Here is a 23,816-nt window from a genome sequence, read left to right on the forward strand (position 1 = left end):
CAAACACATTTCACACATCAGTTTAACAACATTTTTATTTGATTTTTTTTATTTCATATTTCAACGGCATAAAAAATGCTCATCGAAAATCAAACACTGAGCCATACGACAGCATGTCTCCCCCCTCCATCTTCCTTCCACCTCACCCACTGAAAATATAAACACAGCTAACGTTCCAGGTCATCTTTATTGCAGTCATCCTGCACATATCAGATGTCACATCTCAGGTACCACATTCATTTGATATAGCAATCTGCTGAGAGGCGCCTACAACAGGACTGCATTAAAAGACAAGGTGGAACGCACCCATGAACAAACATCATACAGGCAACCTGGGATTTTGGCACGTTGATAAAAACATGAATCATTCTAGATCAGCTGCTCATAGAAAAGGAACAAAATAGAATGGATGAACGGACAATTATGGCACCAGAACCCATCCCACAACATCATCTGGGACTCGCAACAAGGCAAGCTGTTTAAAATAACACTGCTAGCAGCTGAGCACAACTTGCAGCATTGAAGATACCAAGTGTAATTTGTAATTTAATTTCAAACACACACTGGAAAGTAAAGCACATACATATGTCTGCTCATTCAATGCGGTTTGTGTCCCATCTAGAAAAACGGCCATGCAATCTGTTGCGGTGGTGGTGCCCATTCTATTCAGACTATATCTATGTTGTCCGCTTCTCAGGCACAGTGAAATGAAGAGCGGCTATTTGTGGTAAATGAATGACCTGAATGAACATGACACTGCAAAGAAGACATTGGGCCTGTCCCAAATTTTACCCTATATAGTGCACTACTTTTAACCTGGGCTACTAAGGCTCTGGTCAAAATCTGTGCACTATGTAGGGAATAGGGTGTCATTTGGGACGTGGATATGTTCTACAGGCACCAGAGTCAGCGCTCATGGCCAAACTGCAGACAGTCTTGCTACGAAACGAATCCTAATAAAACACTAAAGGGATGAATACGTTCTCTAGAGAGGTGTGCAGGGAGAGGCGGGGTCTCCTCAGTCGCTTCCTTGATTGGCCAACCGAGCCAAAGTCTCTTCCTTGATTGGCCGCCGGCGGCAGTCTATCCCTCTGATTGGCTCTGAAGGCTTCTTTAAGCATCTTTGGTGGAAGTCGGAACGCGGTGAGCATAGGAGGAGCTTAGCACAGCGCGTGGGCGGGGCCTCATGGCATCAAGAACACAACTCACTCTCTCCCATCCAATCGCTTTGCACAATGAGGCAACAACAAACATCACATGACAATACTACCGTAATGCCCTGTGTTACTTTTGAAACAGTATACAAAATAAAATATTATTTAAATAGGTATAAACATTGCATGAAAAATAGAACCGTATCAAAACAATATGAGTTCACAGTCAGTCCATCCCATCCCACTGCTGCACCCTCAACCCCTCTCTCACCTCCACCCCTTCCATCCATCCCGCCGTACAACCATAGTTGCAGGGAGGCTAGGGAGTATCCGAACCCACGTCCCCCAGCTCCAGAACCCTCTCCTGGGGTGTCACTGGGACTTGAGCCCCAGGCCGTTGGTGGCGGTGCTGTTGGTAGTGCTGGACCCTGTACTGGAGGTAACAGGGTAGGAGTAGGCCTTGCCCAGCACGATGCGGTCCCGGAGCAGCTTGAAGAGGACGTAGTAGTTACAGAACAGGATGAGGCCCAGGGACAGGGTGTGATTCCAGCTCTCAGAGCGGAGCAGGGAATACAGCTGATACAGGACTACACTAGACTCGATCCAGATTAACAGGTTCAGGATCCGCAACGGCTTGTGGAAAAGGAACTACAACACAATAAATAATATCACAATTGGTATTTATTTATAAACATGTATTTATAGTTAGACTTGGAAATAAAGTGAAATCTCAAGGCAGTACATGGGCAGGATATAAACACACACAAGAGGTCTAGTAAAGGCAGTGACTCACGTAAAACCGAGCGTGGGAGACGTCCGAGGGCAGGGCCACGTTGTAGGGTCCTACAGCCTTGTACAGGCTACGACTGTGACGTACTAACACCCCCTGGGGCCAGACTGTACTCTCAGACCACCTGCAACACACAATGAAAAGGTGGAGATTGATCCTACAGCTGACAGATCAAATAGAACCCTGCCTAGAAGACCAGACAGCAGAGTCTGGTGGACAGCAGAGTCTGGTGGACAGCAGAGTCTGGTGGACAGCAGAGTCTGGTGGACAGCAGGGTGGCTAACCCTCTTCCTGGAGACAGCCTCCTTACGCATGGCTTTACTCCATCCCTGCTCTAACGCACCTGGTGGAGTCCTGAAGACCAGTTGATTAGAGTCAGACGTGTTGTAACCAAATCCTGCACATGTCTAGCTCTCCAGGAGAAAAGGTTGTGTTACGTACATACACAAGTACTGCGGGGCGTTGTTGTAATAGTGTGTGTGTGGACCACCTACACGTGCTGTGGCGCGTTGCTGAAGAATCCGTGCTCCAGCTTCTGCCAGCGCCCCAGGTGGGCTGCAGAGCGGTGCAGCAGGTCACAGTAGCTGGGAGGTAACAGCTGGCTCATCAGCATCACAAACGCATTGATCCACACCATGATCAGGTGCTCACAGGACCAGCGCATGTCATAGTACTGGGTACTCTGGAGGGGGAGACAAAACCACGTTTTAGGCTTCAAGGGCCTTGCTTAACACAAACGCAGGAGACAGCACCTAGGATACCTGGAGACTGAAGGAGGAAACTGTGAACGCACAAAGACCCAGGGGAGGGGAGATGAGCACCAGGAGGGTTGACAGTTCCTTGGATAACAGGGAGGGGATATGAGCACCAGGAGGGTTGACAGTGCCTTGGATAACAGGGAGGGGATATGAGCACCAGGAGGGTTGACAGTTCCTTGGATAACAGGGAGGGGATATGAGCACCAGGAGGGTTGACAGTTCCTTGGAACCAGGAGGGTTGACAGTTCCTTGGATAACAGGGAGGGGATATGAGCACCAGGAGGGTTGACAGTTCCTTGGATAACAGGGAGGGGAGATGAGTACCAGGAGGGTTGACAGTTCCTTGGATAACAGGGAGGGGAGATGAGTACCAGGAGGGTTGACAGTTCCTTGGATAACAGGGAGGGAGATGAGCACCAGGAGGGTTGACAGTTCCTTGGATAACAGGGAGGGGATATGAGCACCAGGAGGGTTGACAGTTCCTTGGATAACAGGGAGGGGAGATGAGCACCAGGAGGGTTGACAGTTCCTTGGATAACAGGGAGGGGAGATGAGCACCAGGAGGGTTGACAGTTCCTTGGATAACAGGGAGGGGAGATGAGCACCAGGAGGGTTGACAGTTCCTTGGATAACAGGGAGGGGAGATGAGCACCAGGAGGGTTGACAGTTCCTTGGATAACAGGGAGGGGAGATGAGCACCAGGAGGGTTGACAGTTCCTTGGATAACAGGGAGGGGAGATGAGCACCAGGAGGGTTGACAGTGCTTTGGATAACAGGGAGGGGAGATGAGTACCAGGAGGGTTGACAGTTCCTTGGATAACAGGGAGGGGAGATGAGCACCAGGAGGGTTGACAGTTCCTTGGATAACAGGGAGGGGAGATGAGCACCAGGAGGGTTGACAGTTCCTTGGATAACAGGGAGGGGAGATGAGCACCAGGAGGGTTGACAGTTCCTTGGATAACAGGGAGGGGAGATGAGCACCAGGAGGGTTGACAGTTCCTTGGATAACAGGGAGGGGAGATGAGCACCAGGAGGGTTGACAGTTCCTTGGATAACAGGGAGGGGAGATGAGCACCAGGAGGGTTGACAGTTCCTTGGATAACAGGGAGGGGAGATGAGCACCAGGAGGGTTGACAGTTCCTTGGATAACAGGGAGGGGAGATGAGTACCAGGAGGGTTGACAGTTCCTTGGATAACAGGGAGGGGATATGAGCACCAGGAGGGTTGACAGTGCCTTGGATAACAGGGAGGGGAGATGAGTACCAGGAGGGTTGACAGTTCCTTGGATAACAGGGAGGGGAGATGAGCACCAGGAGGGTTGACAGTTCCTTGGATAACAGGGAGGGGAGATGAGCACCAGGAGGGTTGACAGTGCTTTGGATAACAGGGAGGGGATATGAGCACCAGGAGGGTTGACAGTTCCTTGGATAACAGGGAGGGGAGATGAGCACCAGGAGGGTTGACAGTGCTTTGGATAACAGGGAGGGGAGATGAGCACCAGGAGGGTTGACAGTTCCTTGGATAACAGGGAGGGGAGATGAGTACCAGGAGGGTTGACAGTTCCTTGGATAACAGGGAGGGGAGATGAGCACCAGGAGGGTTGACAGTTCCTTGGATAACAGGGAGGGGATATGAGCACCAGGAGGGTTGACAGTTCCTTGGATAACAGGGAGGGGGAGAGTCCGGAGGGTGCACCAGGAGGGTTGACAGTTCCTTGGATAACAGGGAGGGGAGATGAGCACCAGGAGGGTTGACAGTTCCTTGGATAACAGGGAGGGGATATGAGCACCAGGAGGGTTGACAGTTCCTTGGATAACAGGGAGGGGAGATGAGTACCAGGAGGGTTGACAGTGCCTTGGATAACAGGGAGGGGAGATGAGCACCAGGAGGGTTGACAGTTCCTTGGATAACAGGGAGGGGAGATGAGCACCAGGAGGGTTGACAGTTCCTTGGATAACAGGGAGGGGAGATGAGCACCAGGAGGGTTGACAGTGCCTTGGATAACAGGGAGGGGAGATGAGCACCAGGAGGGTTGACAGTTCCTTGGATAACAGGGAGGGGAGATGAGCACCAGGAGGGTTGACAGTTCCTTGGATAACAGGGAGGGGAGATGAGCACCAGGAGGGTTGACAGTTCCTTGGATAACAGGGAGGGGAGATGAGCACCAGGAGGGTTGACAGTTCCTTGGATAACAGGGAGGGGAGATGAGCACCAGGAGGGTTGACAGTGCTTTGGATAACAGGGAGGGGATATGAGCACCAGGAGGGTTGACAGTTCCTTGGATAACAGGGAGGGGATATGAGTACCAGGAGGGTTGACAGTTCCTTGGATAACAGGGAGGGGAGATGAGCACCAGGAGGGTTGACAGTTCCTTGGATAACAGGGAGGGGAGATGAGCACCAGGAGGGTTGACAGTTCCTTGGATAACAGGGAGGGGAGATGAGCACCAGGAGGGTTGACAGTTCCTTGGATAACAGGGAGGGGAGATGAGCACCAGGAGGGTTGACAGTTCCTTGGATAACAGGGAGGGGAGATGAGTACCAGGAGGGTTGACAGTTCCTTGGATAACAGGGAGGGGAGATGAGCACCAGGAGGGTTGACAGTTCCTTGGATAACAGGGAGGGGATATGAGCACCAGGAGGGTTGACAGTTCCTTGGATAACAGGGAGGGGAGATGAGCACCAGGAGGGTTGACAGTTCCTTGGATAACAGGGAGGGGAGATGAGCACCAGGAGGGTTGACAGTTCCTTGGATAACAGGGAGGGGAGATGAGCACCAGGAGGGTTGACAGTGCTTTGGATAACAGGGAGGGGAGGAAAGCAGCAATCTGCTAGAGGGAGGAAAAGAGAGGAGGAGAAAAAAAGAGAAAGAGAGAGACAGAGAGAGACAGAGACAGAGACAGAGAGAGACAGAGAGAGAGGTACCTTGACAAAGCAGAGAGCAAGGTTATGTAGTAAGAGTTAGTACCTTGACGAAGCAGAGGGGGAGGAAGGCTACGTAGTAAGGGTTAGGGTTAGTACCTTGATGAAGCAGAGGGGGAGGAAGGCTACGTAGTAAGGGTTAGGGTTAGTACCTTGACGAAGCAGAGGGGGAGGAAGGCTACGTAGTAAGGGTTAGGGTTAGTACCTTGACGAAGCAGAGGGGGAGGAAGGCTACGTAGTAAGGGTTAGGGTTAGTACCTTGACGAAGCAGAGGGGGAGGAAGGCTACGTAGTAAGGGTTAGGGTTAGTACCTTGACGAAGCAGAGGGGGAGGAAGGCTACGTAGTAAGGGTTAGGGTTAGTACCTTGACGAAGCAGAGGGGGAGGAAGGCTACGTAGTAAGGGTTAGGGTTAGTACCTTGATGAAGCAGAGGGGGAGGAAGGCTACGTAGTAAGGGTTAGGGTTAGTACCTTGATGAAGCAGAGGGGGAGGAAGGCTACGTAGTAAGGGTTAGGGTTAGTACCTTGACGAAGCAGAGGGGGAGGAAGGCTACGTAGTAAGGGTTAGGGTTAGTACCTTGATGAAGCAGAGGGGGAGGAAGGCTACGTAGTAAGGGTTAGGGTTAGTACCTTGATGAAGCAGAGGGGGAGGAAGGCTACGTAGTAAGGGTTAGGGTTAGTACCTTGACGAAGCAGAGGGGGAGGAAGGCTACGTAGTAAGGGTTAGGGTTAGTACCTTGACGAAGCAGAGGGGGAGGAAGGCTACGTAGTAAGGGTTAGGGTTAGTACCTTGACGAAGCAGAGGGGGAGGAAGGCTACGTAGTAAGGGTTAGGGTTAGTACCTTGACGAAGCAGAGGGGGAGGAAGGCTACGTAGTAAGGGTTAGGGTTAGTACCTTGACGAAGCAGAGGGGGAGGAAGGCTACGTAGTAAGCGCTGAAGAGGGAGTTGAAGAGGACTTCCTTGATGCGACGGTTGAAGTCGCTCCGGAGTTCCTCCACCTCGCTGCGGATGAGTTCTGGAGACGGGGGCTGGGGACAGGTGTGGTGGGGGATGTGGCCTGGAGTGGTAAACTGCTCTCTCAGGTTCTCCCTTAGTAACGCTAGGAAGTCCTTAGGCCTGGAGGGAGAAGAGAGAAGTAAGAATGATCTAGGATCAGTTTTTTCATAATGGAATAAGACTACATGGACAGGGGAGAACAGGGCCCCGTATCCACAAATTATCTCAGAGTAGACAATTGGTGGGAAGTGCTGAGAATAGACATTTTACTCCTACTCTTATGGGTAAAAATAAAAAGCTATGCATGAACCCTCTTTATTAATAAGAGTCACGCCCTAGGCCCCTGTCCACAAAGCATCTCAGAAAAAGTCGTAGGAATCCTGTTAAAACCTGTTTTATGACAAAACTCCCAGCTGAGAGTAGGGTTTAGGATGATGTTAAGATACTGCCCAGCCAAACTCTGAGCCAGGAGGAAAATCAAGACATGAAAGTTTCTCTCAGATGGTTCTCATGACAGTTTGAGGTACCACAAAGGAAAGATAATGATGACGCTCATTAACCAAGTTGCAAATGATTTGATTTATTAGGATCCCCATTAGCCAATGGTGACAGCTAGTCTTCCTGGGGTCCGACAAATAACGATACATTTAAAAACATGAACATATAGAGTGTCTGCATCTACCAGTTCCACATACACGTCAGTACAGACACACAACCAGTAGGTGACATGGGGAGAGGCGTTGTGCCGTGAGGTGTTGCTTCATTTGTTTTTTGAAACCAGGTTTGCTGTTTATTTGCTCTATATGAGTGCATCTCACTGCACTGAGAATAAGAAACACTGTCACCACCGATAAATCCACCATAATTGAGAATTTCAATAAGCATCTCTACAGCTGGCCATGCTTTCCACCTGGCTCACCCTACCCCGGCCAACAGCCCTGCACCCCCCACAGCACCCAAGCATAACCCATTTCTCCTTCACCCAAATACAGATAGCCGATGTTCTGAAAGAGCTGCAAAATCTGGACCCCTACAAATCAGCTGGGCTAGACAATCTGGACTCTCTTTTTCTAAAATTATCCGCTGCAATTTTTGCAACCCCTATTACTAGCCTGTTCAACCTCTCTTTCGTATTGTCTGAGATTCCCAAAGATTGGAAAGCTGCCGCGGTCATCCCCCTCTTCAAAGGGAGACACTCTAGACCCAAACTGCTACAGACCTATATCCATCCTGCCCTGCCTTTCTAAGGTCTTTGAAAGCCAAGTTAACAAACAGATCACCGACCATTTCGAATACCACCGTACCGTCGCCGCTATGCAATCTGGTTTCCGAGCTGGTCATGGTTGCACCTCAGCCACGCTCAAGATCCTAAACGATATCATAACCACCATCGATAAGAGACTATACTGTGAAGCTGAATTCATCAACCTGGCCAAGGGTTTCGACTCTGTCAATCACCGCATTCTTATCAGCAGACTCAACAGCCTTGGTTTCTCAAATGACTGCCTCGTCTGGTTCACCAACTACTTCTCTGATAGACTTCAATGTGTCAAATCGGAGGGCCTGTTGTCCGGACCTCTGGCAGTCTCTATGGGGGTGCCACAGGGTTCAATTTTCGGGCCGACTCTTTTCTCTGTATACATCAATGATGTCGCTCCTGCTGCTGGTGATTCTCTGATCCACCTCTACGCAGACGACACCATCCTGTATACTTCTGGCCCTTCTTTGGACACTGTGTTAACTAATCTCCAGATGAGCTTCAATACCATACAACTCTCCTTCCATGGCCTCCAACTGCTCTTAAATGCAAGTAAAACTTAATGCATGCTTTTCAACCGATCGCTGCTCGCACCTGCCCGCCCATTCAGCAACACTACTCTGGACGGTTCTGACTTAGAATATGTGGACAACTACAAATACCTAGGTGTCTGGTTAGACTGTAAACTCTCCTTCCAGACTCACATTAAACATCTCCAATTTCATTCGCAAAAAAGCATCCTTCACTCGCGCTGCCAAACTCACGCTGCCTAACATACCCTCGTAAAATTGACTATCCTACTGATCCTTGACTTCGGCGATGTCATTTACAAAATAGCCTCCAACACTCTACTCAGCAAATTGGATGCAGTCTATCACAGTGCCATCCGTTTTGTCACCAAAACCCCATATACTACCCACCACTGCGACCTGTATGCTCTTGTTGGCTGGCCCTCGCGTCATATTCGTCGCCAAACCCACTGGCTCCAGGTCATCTAAGTCTTTGCTAGGTAAAGCCCCGCCTTATCTCAGCTCACTGGTCACCATAGCAGCACCCACCCGTAGCACGCACTCCAGCAGGTATATCTCACTGGTCACCCCCAAAGCCAATTACTCGTTTGGCCGCCTTTCCTTCCAGTTCTCTGCTGCCAATGACTGAAACGAACTGCAAAAATCACTGAAGCTGGAGACTCATATTTCCCTCTCGAACTTTAAGCACCAGCTGTCAGAGCAGCTCACAGATCACTGCACCTGTAAATAGCCCATCTGTAAATAGCCCATCCAACTACCTCATCCCCATACTGATATTTTTTTTTCTTCTCCTTTGCACCTCAGTATCCCTACTTGCACATTCATCTTCTGCACATCTATCACTCCAGTGTTTAATTGCTAAATTGTAATTATTTCACCACTATGGCCTATTTATTGCCTTACCTCCCTTATCTTACCTCATTTGCACACACTGTATATAGACTTTTCTATTGTGTTATTGACTGCATGTTTGTTTATTCCATGTGTAACTCTGTGTTGTTGTTTGTGTCACTCATTTACAACTGCCATGTCGCAGTTGTAAATGAGAACTTGTTCTCAACTGGCCTACCTGGTTAAATAAAGGTGAAATAAAAATACAAATGTAAAAAAATTAGATGGGAGTTCCATAAACTCATGGCTCTGTATAATACTGTACGTTTCCTTGAATATGTTCTGGACCTGGGAACTGTGAAAAGACCCCTGGTGGCATGTTTGGTGGGGTAAGAGTGTGTGTCACACGGCGTATCACATTTAACAAACCAAACATTCAAATACCGCTATAGAAGGTAAAGTAAAAACCCAAACCGGTCCGTGCATCAATACCGGTATATAGTAAAATACGGTATACTGCCCAGCCCTAGCAGTCAGTCGTTCCTCAGCTCTTAGCCAAGACAGACTGGCATGCATAGTTTCTATATTATCCCTCTGATTACAATGAAGAGCAAGACCTGCTCTGTTCTGGGCCAGCTGCAGCTTAACTAGGTTTTTCTTTGTAGCACTTGACCAAATGACTGGACAATAATGAAGATGAGATAAAACTAGAGCCTGCAGGACTTGCTTTGTGGAGTCAAAAAGCAGAGCATCTCTTTATTACGGCTATTTAGTCTCCTCAACTTGTTCAACAGCCACACCATTCATTACCAGATTCAGCTGAGGTCTAGAACTTAGGGAATGATTTGCACCAAATACAATGCTCTTAGTTTTAGAGATGTTCAGGGCTAGTTTATTACTGGCTACCCATTCCACAACAGACTGCAACTCTTTAAGGGTTTCAGTGACTTCACTAGCTGTGGTTTCTGATGTGTATAAGGTTGAATCATCAGCATACATAGACACACATGCTTTGTTTAATGCCAGTGGCAGGTCATTGGTAAAAATAGAAAAGAGTAGAAGTCCTAGAGAGCTGCCCTGCGGTACACGACAATTTACATGTTTGACATTAGAGAAGCTTCCATTAAAGAAAACCCTCTGAGTTCTATTAGATAGATAGCTCTGAATCCACAATATGGCAGAGGTTGAAAATCCACAACACACAAGTTCTCAACAACAGGTTATGGTCAATAATATCAAAAGCTGCACTGAAATCTAACAGTACAGCTCCCAAAATCTTATTATCAATTTCTTTCAACCAATCAGTCATTTGTGTCAGTGCAGTACATGTTGAGTGCCCTTCTCTATAAGCATGCTGAAAGTCTGTTGTTCATTTGTTTATAGAGAAACAGCATTGTATTTGGTCCAAAAACAATTTCCCCAACAGTTTGATAAGAGCTGGCAGCGAGCTGATAGGTCTGCTGTTAGAACCAGTAAAAGCCGCTTTACAAGTCTTGGGCAGCGGAATGACTTTGGCTTCCCTCCAGGCCTGAGGACAAAGACTTTTCTCTAGGCTCAGATTAAAGATGACAGATAGGATGGTAGCTGACTCTATAGCCACTCCTATGAAGCTTTCCATCTAAGTTGTCAATGCCAGGAGGTTTGTCATTATTGATGGATAACAATAATTATTCCCCCTCTCCCACACTAACTTCACAAAATTCTAACGTACAATGCTTTTCTTTCATTACTCGTTTTTTAAATAATTGGCAACATCCAATGATGGAGAATAATAAATCGCTGTGAACCCAATAGCATGTGTCAGACAACCACAGTGAATGTGACTGGACATTAAAACATTGCAATGATAACACGTTTGATTTCATTTTCACATGATACGATTACTTCCTTCTCTTAATTGTGGATGAATATGTTGGCAAGCATAACCAGTTAACTAATTCTGATCATGTATGATAATGTTGCATATGATGTTTGAAAGGTCTATAATTCTTTTCCTGAACACAATCAAAAGTTAGCATAGGCTCAGATGCCTTCAACTGCCCCACTTATAGCCATGTCCAATTTAGGCACCTTTTTTAACAATGTGATATTGTGCTCCAATATTGTGCTCCAAAGGGATAACTTGAAATAACATGTAGGTTAATGAAATAATCCAAATAAAAATGTGATTATTTATTATATTATTATGTGAAATAGGCCTCATGTGAAATCACTGTCAAAAATACTGCTGCGTCGCCTCAGTGGTCTAAGACACTGCTAGCTGTGCCACTAGAGATCCTGGTTCGAGTCCAGGCTCTGTTGCAACTGGCCGCGACCGGGAGACCCATGGGGCGGCGCACAATTGGCCCAGCGTCGCCCGGGTTAGGGGAGGGTTTGGCCGGCAGGGATGTCCTTGTCCCATCGCGTACTAGCGACTCCTGTGGTGGGCCGGGCGCAGCGCACGCTGACCAGGTGTACAGCGTTTCCTCCGACACATTGGCGTGGCTGGCTTCCGGGTTAAGTGGCATTGTGTCAAGAAGCAGCTTGGTTGGGTTGTGTTTCAGAAGACGCACGACTCTCAACCTTCACCTCTCCTGAGTCTGTACAGGAGTTGCAGCGATGAGACAAGACTGTAACTACCAATTGGATACCACAAATTGGGGAGAAAAAGGGAAACCTTTTTGTAATAAAAATGACAAATGAAAATAATGTTGCATTTAAGTCTAGATGTATGGATTTATCTTACAGAAATATTAAAACATTCTTTCAACAACTCCAAAGCCATTGCCTGACTCACTGCCCTTCTCTATTATCAATAAGTTTGCTTTAAAATAATGATGATAATAATAAAGAAGAAGCCTGCTGGTAACTGTTCATTGATTAGGACAGCTGGTGTCCTGAAGATCTGTCAGCTAGGTAGGACTCTTATGACTAGAGGTTTCATGAATAGCTTGTATTCTCAACCAATTACCAATTTTCTACTCTGAGCCTCTTTGTGGATACGGGGCCCAGCACTCCTACTGCCATTATTAATACAGGCCCAGAAATAGAACAGGTAAAACCAAGTATTCTTCTGGCTTATTCCGTTTCATTCTTTTTAAATGACACTATTATTGAATTGATCAAAACGTCACATGACAGGAATATCACATTGTTGTCTCTCTGCAGTGTGCTCTCTATGGTACTTCAAATGCCCACCCTTTAGGTGGGGTGGCAGCTAAAAAGACCATTAACTAAACTCACACAATCAAACAGAGGAATCTGTCCCAGGCTGTGAGAGAGAAGAAATCAACAAGAGTTCCTGACTGCCTCTGATTCCAACCACCTCACAGGGAACTTTTATTGCCAGTTTTTAAGTCAATGTTCTGTCCCCCACTCTGACCAGAAGGGCGTGTTTGTTCTGTCCCCCACTCTGACCAGAAGGGCGTGTTTGTTCTGTCCCCCACTCTGACCAGAAGGGCGTGTTTGTTCTGTCCCCCACTCTGACCAGAAGGGCGTGTTTGTTCTGTCCCCCACTCTGACCAGAAGGGCGTGTTTGTTCTGTCCCCCACTCTGACCAGAAGGGCGTGTTTGTTCTGTCCCCCACTCTGACCAGAAGGGCGTGTTTGTTCTGTCCCCCACTCTGACCAGAAGGGGGTGTTTGTTCTTGTCCCCCACTCTGACCAGAAGGGCGTGTTTGTTCTGTCCCCCACTCTGACCAGAAGGGCGTGTTTGTTCTGTCCCCCACTCTGACCAGAAGGGCGTGTTTGTTCTGTCCCCCACTCTGACCAGAAGGGCGTGTTTGTTCTGTCCCCCACTCTGACCAGAAGGGCGTGTTTGTTCTGTCCCCCACTCTGACCAGAAGGGCGTGTTTGTTCTGTCCCCCACTCTGACCAGAAGGGCGTGTTTGTTCTGTCCCCCACTCTGACCAGAAGGGCGTGTTTGTTCTGTCCCCCACTCTGACCAGAAGGGCGTGTTTGTTCTGTCCCCCACTCTGACCAGAAGGGCGTGTTTGTTCTGTCCCCCACTCTGACCAGAAGGGCGTGTTTGTTCTGTCCCCCACTCTGACCAGAAGGGCGTGTTTGTTCTGTCCCCCACTCTGACCAGAAGGGCGTGTTTGTTCTGTCCCCCACTCTGACCAGAAGGGCGTGTTTGTTCTGTCCCCCACTCTGACCAGAAGGGCGTGTTTGTTCTGTCCCCCACTCTGACCAGAAGGGCGTGTTTGTTCTGTCCCCCACTCTGACCAGAAGGGCGTGTTTGTTCTGTCCCCCACTCTGACCAGAAGGGCGTGTTTGTTCTGTCCCCCACTCTGACCAGAAGGGCGTGTTTGTTCTGTCCCCCACTCTGACCAGAAGGGCGTGTTTGTTCTGTCCCCCACTCTGACCAGAAGGGCGTGTTTGTTCTGTCCCCCACTCTGACCAGAAGGGCGTGTTTGTTCTGTCCCCCACTCTGACCAGAAGGGTGTGTTTGTTCTGTCCCCCACTCTGACCAGAAGGGTGTGTTTGTTCTGTCCCCCACTCTGACCAGAAGGGCGTGTTTGTTCTGTCCTCCACTCTGACCAGAAGGGTGTGTTTGTTCTGTCCCCCACTCTGACCAGAAGGGCGTGTTTGTTCTGTCCCCCACTCTGACCAGAAGGGTGTGTTTGTTCTGTCCCCCACTCTGACCAGAAGGGTGTGTTTGTTCTGTCCCCCACTCTGACCAGAAGGGCGTGTTTGGCTGGGGGAGAGAACATTGAAGTCTGTTGTTTATTTGTTTACCTGAATATGGGGAGCGTATGTGTTTATGAGAGTGTTTACCTGAAGAAGGGCCCGTGGGACAGGTCCTGGTCTGAGTAACCACAGTCTGAAGGCACTGGCTGGGCCCTACTCTCCTGATGGAAGCAACACAGGGGAACATACACCCCAAACCTGACACACAGAGAGGGGGATGAGGAAGAGAAAGGACAACAGGAAATAAAGAACCATGTGTTAGATCAACTAGATAACGGAGAACAATAAAACACCCCACTACTTCCCAGTACACACACACCATCTCTGAATAACAATAACACACACTACTTCCCAGTACACACACACCATCTCTGAATAACAATAACACACACTACTTCCCAGTACACACACCATCTCTGAATAACAATAACACACACTACTTCCCAGTACACACACACCATCTCTGAATAACAATAACACACACTACTTCCCAGTACACACACCATCTCTGAATAACAATAACACACACTACTTCCCAGTACACACACACCATCTCTGAATAACAATAACACACACTACTTCCCAGTACACACACACCATCTCTGAATAACAATAACACACACTACTTCCCAGTACACACACCATCTCTGAATAACAATAACACACACTACTTCCCAGTACACACACACCATCTCTGAATAACAATAACACACACTACTTCCCAGTACACACACACCATCTCTGAATAACAATAACACACACTACTTCCCAGTACACACACCATCTCTGAATAACAATAACACACACTACTTCCCAGTACACACACACCATCTCTGAATAACAATAACACACACTACTTCCCAGTACACACACACCATCTCTGAATAACAATAACACACACTACTTCCCAGTACACACACACCATCTCTGAATAACACACACACACACTACTTCCCAGTACACACACACACCATCTCTGAATAACAATAACACACACACACACACTACTTCCCAGTACACACACACCATCTCTGAATAACAATAACACACACTACTTCCCAGTACACACACCATCTCTGAATCAAACCACTAGAGTAGCATCTACAGAGCTGTACTGACACATCAACTGTAGAGCTGCTGTCATACAGTAAGTAGTCTGAAACCTGTGGTAACTCCTCTCTCTGAACACAGACACTCACGGGTATCCAAGGAAGAGCAGGTTGAGCACCGAGTGGTTCTTGAACAGGTTGACCAGGGTCCAACAGAGAACCCAGCCACACAGAGTGAGGAGGCTGAGCCGTGCTGCGATCAGAACCACGTACCGTACCAAGGAACATGGACTGGTCTGAGACGCCTGGGGGACACACACACACGACAGAAACACACACACACACAGACAGAAACACACAGACACACACACACAGGTCAGAGGTTACACAAACACAATCCACCGACAGACAGCACAATCAACCACAATGCATTGCTACACACTATGTTCTTAACTCGGACATAACAAGACTACAATCCTCACTATAAAGCCGACAAGTCAGTCAAACACACACAACCCTGGCCAGAGTCCAGACAACAATACTAAGCCAGTCATACACTAACGATGCAACTAGGAGGATCAGCGTAGGCCTAAATACTGGAAACATGTTCACTCCCATCCCTGCTACTACACCACTAAACATGATGCAACCAGTTTAGAAACAGACTATTTATCTGCCTATTCTGCAGATAAAGTTGAGGAAGGGAGAGAGAGTAAGAAAGAGAGAAGATGAGAGGTAGAGCGATAAAGAGAGAGGTAGAAAGAGAGAAGATGAGAGGTAGAGCGATAAAGAGAGAGGTAGAAAGAGAGATGATGAGAGGTAGAGAGATAGAGAGGTAGAGAGAGATATAGAATGAGAGATACCTCTGAGACTATAGTCCACACCAGTCTCCTGGCCAGCATCACTGTGATGAAGATAGCCAGGTGGTAGTCCATCAGATGGAAGTTCTGCAGAGAGGAGGCAACAAACGGACTGAAGGTGTGTGAACTCACCAGAGTTATAGGCATCTCTCTCTCGTGTGTGTGTGTGTGTGTGTGTGTGTGTGTGTGTGTGTGTTCACTACTACTCACCAGAGAGGTGGAGGCAGCAGGGTGACTATAAGGGTACCACCACACAGTCCTGTAGATATTAATATACTGAACAAACAGCGCCACCAGCAGGTAGAGGAAGAGCAGGAACTCAAACAGCAGGCTGCTGTCCAATGGGAGGTCAGGGATCCGGTAGTGACGGACGGGTTCCGGCGTGATGAGGGCCGAGAGGGGCGGGGCAGAGAGACCCACACAGTTACTGCTCCTGGAGGGAGGGGGGCATAGAGAGAAGCTGGGGTTACTGGTGTGTTGTGCTCCTGGAGGGAGGGGGGCATAGAGAGAAGCTGGGATAACTGGTGTGTTGTGGTTTTGGAGGGAGGGGGGCATAGAGAGAAGCTGGGGTTACTGGTGTGTTGTGGTTCTGGAGCAGCCTTGAGCTTGAGTGTTATAGCGTGCTGAGCATCTGAGTCCCCCAGACGACTACGACCGGGGAACGAGTCCCCCAGACGACTACTACCGGGGAACGAGTCCCCCAGACGACTACTACCGGGGAACGAGTCCCCCAGACGACTACTACCGGGGAACGAGTCCCCCAGACGACTACTACCGGGGAACGAGTCCCCCAGACGACTACTACCGGGGAACGAGTCCCCCAGACGACTACTACCGGGGAACGAGTCCCCCAGACGACTACTACCGGGGAACGAGTCCCCCAGACGACTACTACCGGGGAACGAGTCCCCCAGACGACTACTACCGGGGAACGAGTCCCCCAGACGACTACTACCGGGGAACGAGTCCCCCAGACGACTACTACCGGGGAACGAGTCCCCCAGACGACTACTACCGGGGAACGAGTCCCCCAGACGACTACTACCGGGGAACGAGTCCCCCAGACGACTACTACCGGGGAACGAGTCCCCCAGACGACTACTACCGGGGAACGAGTCCCCCAGACTACTACTACCGGGGAACGAGTCCCCCAGACTACTACTACCGGGGAACGAGTCCCCCAGACTACTACTACCGGGGAACGAGTCCCCCAGACTACTACTACCGGGGAACGAGTCCCCCAGACTACTACTACCGGGGAACGAGTCCCCCAGACTACTACTACCGGGGAACGAGTCCCCCAGACTACTACTACCGGGGAACGAGTCCCCCAGACTACTACTGGAGAACGAGTCCCCCAGACTACTACTGGAGAACGAGTCCGCCAGACTACTACTGGAGAACGAGTCCGCCAGACTACTACTGGAGAACGAGTCCGCCAGACTACTACTGGAGAACGAGTCCCCCAGACTACTACTGGAGAACGAGTCCGCCAGACTACTACTGGAGAACGAGTCCGCCAGACTACTACTGGAGAACGAGTCCGCCAGACTACTACTGGGGAACGAGTCCGCCAGACTACTACTGGGGAACGAGTCCCCCAGACTACTACTGGGGAACGAGTCCCCCAGACTACTACTGGAGAACGAGTCCCCCAGACTACTACTGGAGAACGAGTCCCCCAGACTACTACTGGAGAACGAGTCCCCCAGACTACTACTGGAGAACGAGTCCCCCAGACTACTACTGGAGAACGAGTCCCCCAGACTACTACTGGAGAACGAGTCCCCCAGACTACTACTGGAGAACGAGTCCCCCAGACTACTACTGGAGAACGAGTCCGCCAGACTACTACTGGAGAACGAGTCCCCCAGACTACTACTGGAGAACGAGTCCCCCAGACTACTACTGGAGAACGAGTCCCCCAGACTACTACTGGAGAACGAGTCCCCCAGACTACTACTGGAGAACGAGTCCCCCAGACTACTACTGGAGAACGAGTCCCCCAGACTACTACTGGAGAACGAGTCCCCCAGACTACTACTGGAGAACGAGTCCGCCAGACTACTACTGGAGAACGAGTCCGCCAGACTACTACTGGAGAACGAGTCCCCCAGACTACTACTGGAGAACGAGTCCGCCAGACTACTACTGGAGAACGAGTCCGCCAGACTACTACTGGAGAACGAGTCCCCCAGACTACTACTGGAGAACGAGTCCCCCAGACTACTACTGGAGAACGAGTCCCCCAGACTACTACTGGAGAACGAGTCCCCCAGACTACTACTGGAGAACGAGTCCCCCAGACTACTACTGGAGAACGAGTCCCCCAGACTACTACTGGAGAACGAGTCCCCCAGACTACTACTGGAGAACGAGTCCCCCAGACTACTACTGGAGAACGAGTCCCCCAGACTACTACTGGAGAACGAGTCCCCCAGACTACTACTGGAGAACGAGTCCCCCAGACTACTACTGGAGAACGAGTCCCCCAGACTACTACTGGAGAATGCAGGAATGTGATTAACAGTGAGGGAAAGGAGAACATGTTGTGGCGAGAAAAGAACAGAACAATGGAAGTGAAATGATCTCTATGCCTCTTCCTCATCGGTGTTGATCTGAGCTGGCATACCTTCTTCCTCCTCAGTGTTGATCTGAGCTGGCATACCTTCTTCCTCCTCAGTGTTGATCTGAGCTGGCATACCTTCTTCCTCCTCAGTGTTGATCTGAGCTGGCATACCTTCTTCCTCCTCAGTGTTGATCTGAGCTGGCATACCTTCTTCCTCCTCAGTGTTGATCTGAGCTGGCATACCTTCTTCCTCCTCAGTGTTGATCTGAGCTGGCATACCTTCTTCCTCCTCAGTGTTGATCTGAGCTGGCATACCTTCTTCCTCCTCAGAGGGGTGGTATTAATAATCTGACTCCACCAATCATCTATTTGACTAACACTGATTATGTTAGAATATTAAATCACAGTCAGGACAGGAAGGAAGAAGCTATGACCGTCTCATGGTAGATGCAGACAGTAACATTTTAAAAACAGAATGTGTGATCATATAGCCTAGGCCTACACATTTAACTTCCCATAAGGCTTGGCTGAATAAATCCTGTAGGCCTGTTTGTGTTTGGTGGGGTAGGAGGGTTAGGTCTGCTTGTTGTAGTACACTACTTTACCCCATCTGGGTGTGTGTTAGGGGTGTTGACAGTATCTGTGTTCGTTTCCTAACCTGTTTCTGAGTCCGTTGCCGTTGCTGAGGCTGCCCCCCACCAGAGTCTGTAGGGAGGGCAGAGCAGAGCGGCTCAGCTGTTGTCTACTTGGCCCCCTGCGGCCCCCGGGCATGGCCAGGCACCACCTCAACACCCCCTGCTACTGCCTCTCCACCTAGACTCAGAGACCAGCACCACCTCACAGCCCGGCCCAACACAGCCAGGCCACTGGAGAGACGGACAGAGAGAGGAAACAACGGCAGGGTCATGTTCATTAGGCACAACACGTTGGAAAACAGAGTCAAACAGGGAGGTAGAATACTATCTGAACTCGTGCACATTGCAACCCATTTTGTTATGGTGTGTGCTCTAATGAACACAACCCAGGTGCAATGAAGAACAGTCCCAATAGAGAACAGAATGTGTACACACACGTTGCAGATAGACGTTTCCTGAAAAAACATGCCATGAATGAGTCGCTACTCTACTCATCTTAGTGGCACGTAGGATGATATGACGTGGGATAAACAATGTATTTCTGTCTAAACCTTCCAGAACATGGTGTCCTACTGAACGCAGCCCTGGGGAAGATGGTGCCCAAAAAAAGGCAGGACTAGGACAGAGTCAATAGAACAGAGGTAGGTGAATAGGTCCTGGGCTAGGTTACTGGTAGGACAACATCACCATAGTCAAGCACCCAGGGTCATGCAACATTACATAAGACTACATCCTCAGACTGATAACAGACAGGCATCACACACAGACAGACAGACACAGACAGACAGGCATTAGACACAGACACACAGAGACAGACACACAGACATCACAGACAGACAGACAGGCATCACAGACAGACAGGCATCACACAGACAGGCATCACACACAGACAGACAGGCATCACACACAGACAGACAGGCATCACACACAGACAGACAGGCATCACACACAGACAGAGAGACAGGCAGGCATTAGACACAGACACACAGAGACAGACACACAGGCATCACACACAGACAGACAGGCATCACACACAGACAGACAGGCATCACACACAGACAGACAGGCATCACACACAGACAGACAGGCATCACACACAGACAGAGAGACAGGCAGGCATTAGACACAGACACACAGAGACAGACACACAGACATCACAGACAGACAGACAGGCATCACACACAGACAGACAGGCATCACACACAGACAGACAGGCATCACACACAGACAGACAGGCATTAGACACAGACAGGCATCACACACAGACAGACAGGCATCACACACAGACAGACAGGCATCACACACAGACAGACAGGCATTAGACACAGACAGGCATCACAGACAGACAGACACATACAGGCATCACCCACACACAGAGAGACAGACATGCATCACCCACACACAGACAGACCGGCATCACCCACAGACATCCCACACAGACAGACAAACAAACATCACAGACAGACAGGCATCACCCACACACAGAGAGACAGACAGGCATCACCCACACACAGAGAGACAGACAGGCATCACCCACAGACAGAGAGACAGACAGGCATCACCCACAGACAGACAGACCGGCATCACCCACACACAGACAGACCGGCATCACCCACACACAGACAGACCGGCATCACCCACACACAGACAGACCGGCATCACCCACACACAGACAGACCGGCATCACCCAAAGACATCCCACACAGACAGACAGACAAACATCCCACACAGACAGACAAACATCCCACACAGACAGACAGACAAACAAACATCCCACACAGACAGACAGACAAACAAACATCCCACACAGACAGACAGACAGACATGCATCACATACAGACAGACAGAAAGGCATCACACACAGACAGACAGACAGAGACAGAGGCATCCCACACACACAGACAGGCATCCCACACACACAGACAGGCATCCCACACACACAGACAGGCATCCCACACACACAGACAGGCATCCCACACACACAGACAGGCATCCCACACACACAGACAGGCAGACATGCATCACATACAGACAGACAGACAGAGAGAGGCATCGCACACACACAGACAGGCATCCCACACACACAGACAGGCAGACATGCATCACATACAGACAGACAGACAGAGAGAGGCATCGCACACACACAGACAGGCATCCCACACACACAGACAGGCATCCCACACACACACACAGACAGGCATCCCACACACACACACACACACAGACAGGCATCCCACACACACAGACAGGCAGACATGCATCACATACAGACAGACAGAGACAGAGACAAAGGCATCACACACAGACAGACAGAGACAGAGACATAGGCATCCCACACACACAGACAGACAGACAGACAGGCATCCCACACACACAGACAGACAGACAGGCATCCCACAGACAGACAGGCATCCCACAGACAGACAGACAGGCATCCCACAGACAGACAGACAGACAGACACACAGACAGACAGACAGGCATCACACAGACAGACAGACAGAGACAGACAGACAGACAGACAGACAGACAGGCATCACACACACACAGACAGACAGACAGGCATCCCACAGACAGACAGGCATCCCACAGACAGACAGACAGGCATCCCACAGACAGACAGACAGGCATCCCACAGACAGACAGACAGGCATCCCACAGACAGACAGACAGGCATCCCACAGACAGACAGACAGACAGACAGACAGACAGACAGACAGACAGACAGACAGACAGACAGACAGACAGACAGGCATCACACACAGACAGACAGACTGGCATCACACACAGACAGACAGGCATCACACACAGACAGACAGACAGGCATCGAATGCATGTACAAACACACAGTCATCAAACACACTTTACAATGGCAGCCAGGTGAGAGACAACAACCGTAGCTACTCTAGATGCCACGGTTATAGAACAAGAGATAAGCAAACCAGGTTATCACAATTACCTTTGTCTCTCTCTGTGTGTGTGTGTGTGTGTGTGTGTGTGTGTGTGTGTGTGTGTGTGTGTGTGTGTGTGTGTGTGTGTGAGATAATTGAGGAGCTTCCTAGTGGCTGTACATAGGCTAATGTATAGTTTGCTGGAACAATCCACACACACAGCCATTCCATTAAGGGAGACTGAATAGAAAGGAGGGAGAGACAGACAATGCCCACAACCACAACACAAAGGTAGCTGGCTAGTTCAGTACACTATAACCTTGACTACTGGAGGAGCAGGGAAGGGATGCAAAGGTGCCAGTCAACTTAGACTAGCTAGGCTGTCCTTCCATGTAGTAATGTTTCTGGTGATGAGTGATAATGGCTATAAAAACATTAACTTATCCATGCTCGCATCAGATCAGAGTAGCCTATCTGCCAACATAGATAGCTACTGTTCTCAGGCAACACTTTCTTAAGCATGACTGTAGTGTTGTATCGAAACTGAAGTTTTTCAACAGCAAAATGCGGAAACTGCCCAGATCAGAAGGCATGCGCAATAAAGTAACGGCTTTATGACAGTTCGTGATCAACTGGCTGATAGAATGGAAACTGTTACAATATTATAGGAAACTGTTACACAAGTCTGACACTTGTATTGAGAGTGCAATATTCCCAATGGCTCAACATCGAATTTCTAACTACTTTATAACTAGCTGAACATTCAAGAGGATGAAACATTCTCATAGAAGTTGAAAAGTTGTATTTTCAAGACACGTAGCTAACGTTAGCTAGCTAAACACACATTGTACTTACTACACATTTAACTAGATATGTATAAGCAATTTGTAGCTAGCTAGTCATTTCCAGTAACATTGTCAAGCTACCTAACGAACGGTGCTAGCCAGCTTTTTGTGTTATTGGACATGATGGAACTGTCATGTGTTATTAGAGGAGTAACGAGACAATTTACAGGATTCATCATTTCAAATGGGGAAGTTAGCTAGCCTAGATAGCTACATTATGTTTCATTTAATGTACTGTATACAAAACCAGCTAGCTAATGAGCTACTCGTGCAGGAATTAAACAGAATACTCACACAACATTGACAAAAAGCGGATGGTGTGGACACGGATGCATCAGTCAATTGTGGGTTGACAAGCCGAGACAGGAGCGAACATTTCTCTCGTCTTAAAAGGGAATATATTCATAGGCTTTAGCGGGCCGGGGCTGTGTGCTACTTATAAACACACAGAACGTTATATCGGTTTACCTCCAACAACAAGCATACGGTTAAAAACGAGCCTGTTTGCAGTGCAACAGTAGCTAGCTACAGTCACCAGTAGCACACAGAGACCGACGTGGCAAAGCGATGCCTGTTTGGACAAAACGTCATCATTCATGCGACGTGTTCTTCAGCCACGCAGCCGCACACGAATTTGGTGACGAATATTTACACTAATTGTACAATCCTCTTGCAAAGCAGTGGCTTTTCAAGTAAACATTTTCAACACAGGGTAAATGATGTTAAATAAAAAATATGCATTTAATTCCTGCTAACTTTGTTATGTTGAATAAATTATCACAAGCGAGTATGACATCCCATGGCACACATATTATATGGATGGCATTTGACCCTGAATGTAATTTCACTCAAATAAATTCTGTCAATTTGTCTTTACCTTGCCTTGAGCTAATCTGATCGCAACACAAAGGTGATCATATATAGATCTGAAGCAGGCATTTCCTGTCTGTGGAACTTACTGGACAATGGAGGAGCTTCCTAGTGTGTGTGCTATAGGCCAGCCTGTTGGGTGTCAGTGAGTGTGTAATTTGCCTCCAGCATGGTTGAAATGGGAACCAGTTGG

At 48.8% G+C, this 23,816-nt stretch overlaps 1 protein-coding gene across 2 annotated transcripts; it reads right to left on the reverse strand.

Moving 5' to 3' along the window:
• Positions 1-17: 17 nt before the first annotated feature.
• Positions 18-23,360, reverse strand: LOC106575972 (transmembrane protein 39A-like). 2 transcript variants are annotated; one of them, XM_045698284.2, is made up of 10 exons: positions 23,048-23,357; positions 19,043-19,250; positions 16,026-16,248; positions 15,819-15,902; positions 15,106-15,260; positions 13,994-14,104; positions 6,518-6,740; positions 2,439-2,626; positions 1,948-2,068; positions 18-1,802 (listed from the first exon to the last, which is right to left on the reverse strand). In XM_045698284.2, the coding sequence occupies exons 2-10, from the start codon at positions 19,153-19,155 to the stop codon at positions 1,527-1,529; spliced, it is 1,494 nt and encodes a 497-aa protein (XP_045554240.1). In that variant the 5' UTR covers positions 19,156-19,250; positions 23,048-23,357; the 3' UTR covers positions 18-1,526. The 2 variants fall into 2 exon arrangements, with proteins under 2 accessions (XP_045554240.1, XP_045554241.1); XM_045698285.2 differs by lacking the exon at positions 19,043-19,250 and having other exon boundaries at positions 23,048-23,360.
• Positions 23,361-23,816: the final 456 nt, after the last annotated feature.

Source organism: Salmo salar, chromosome 16 (genome assembly GCF_965601325.2).
Source record: "Salmo salar chromosome 16, fSalSal1, whole genome shotgun sequence".
Lineage (NCBI taxonomy): Eukaryota > Metazoa > Chordata > Actinopteri > Salmoniformes > Salmonidae > Salmo > Salmo salar.

What these genes read in the sequence shown, in the direction of transcription:
- LOC106575972 (XM_045698284.2), bottom strand. Translation starts at nt 19,155, where the DNA reads ATGCCCGGGGGCCGCAGGGGGCCAAGTAGACAACAGCTGAGCCGCTCT. An exon ending in CTGCTGCCTCCACCTCTCTG is followed by an intron (nt 15,903 to 16,025) that starts GTGAGTAGTAGT and finishes TCCTCTCTGCAG; the next exon opens with AACTTCCATCTGATGGACTA. An exon ending in TCCCCCTCTGCTTCGTCAAG is followed by an intron (nt 2,627 to 6,517) that starts GTACTAACCCTA and finishes CTCCCCCTCCAG; the next exon opens with AGTACCCAGTACTATGACAT.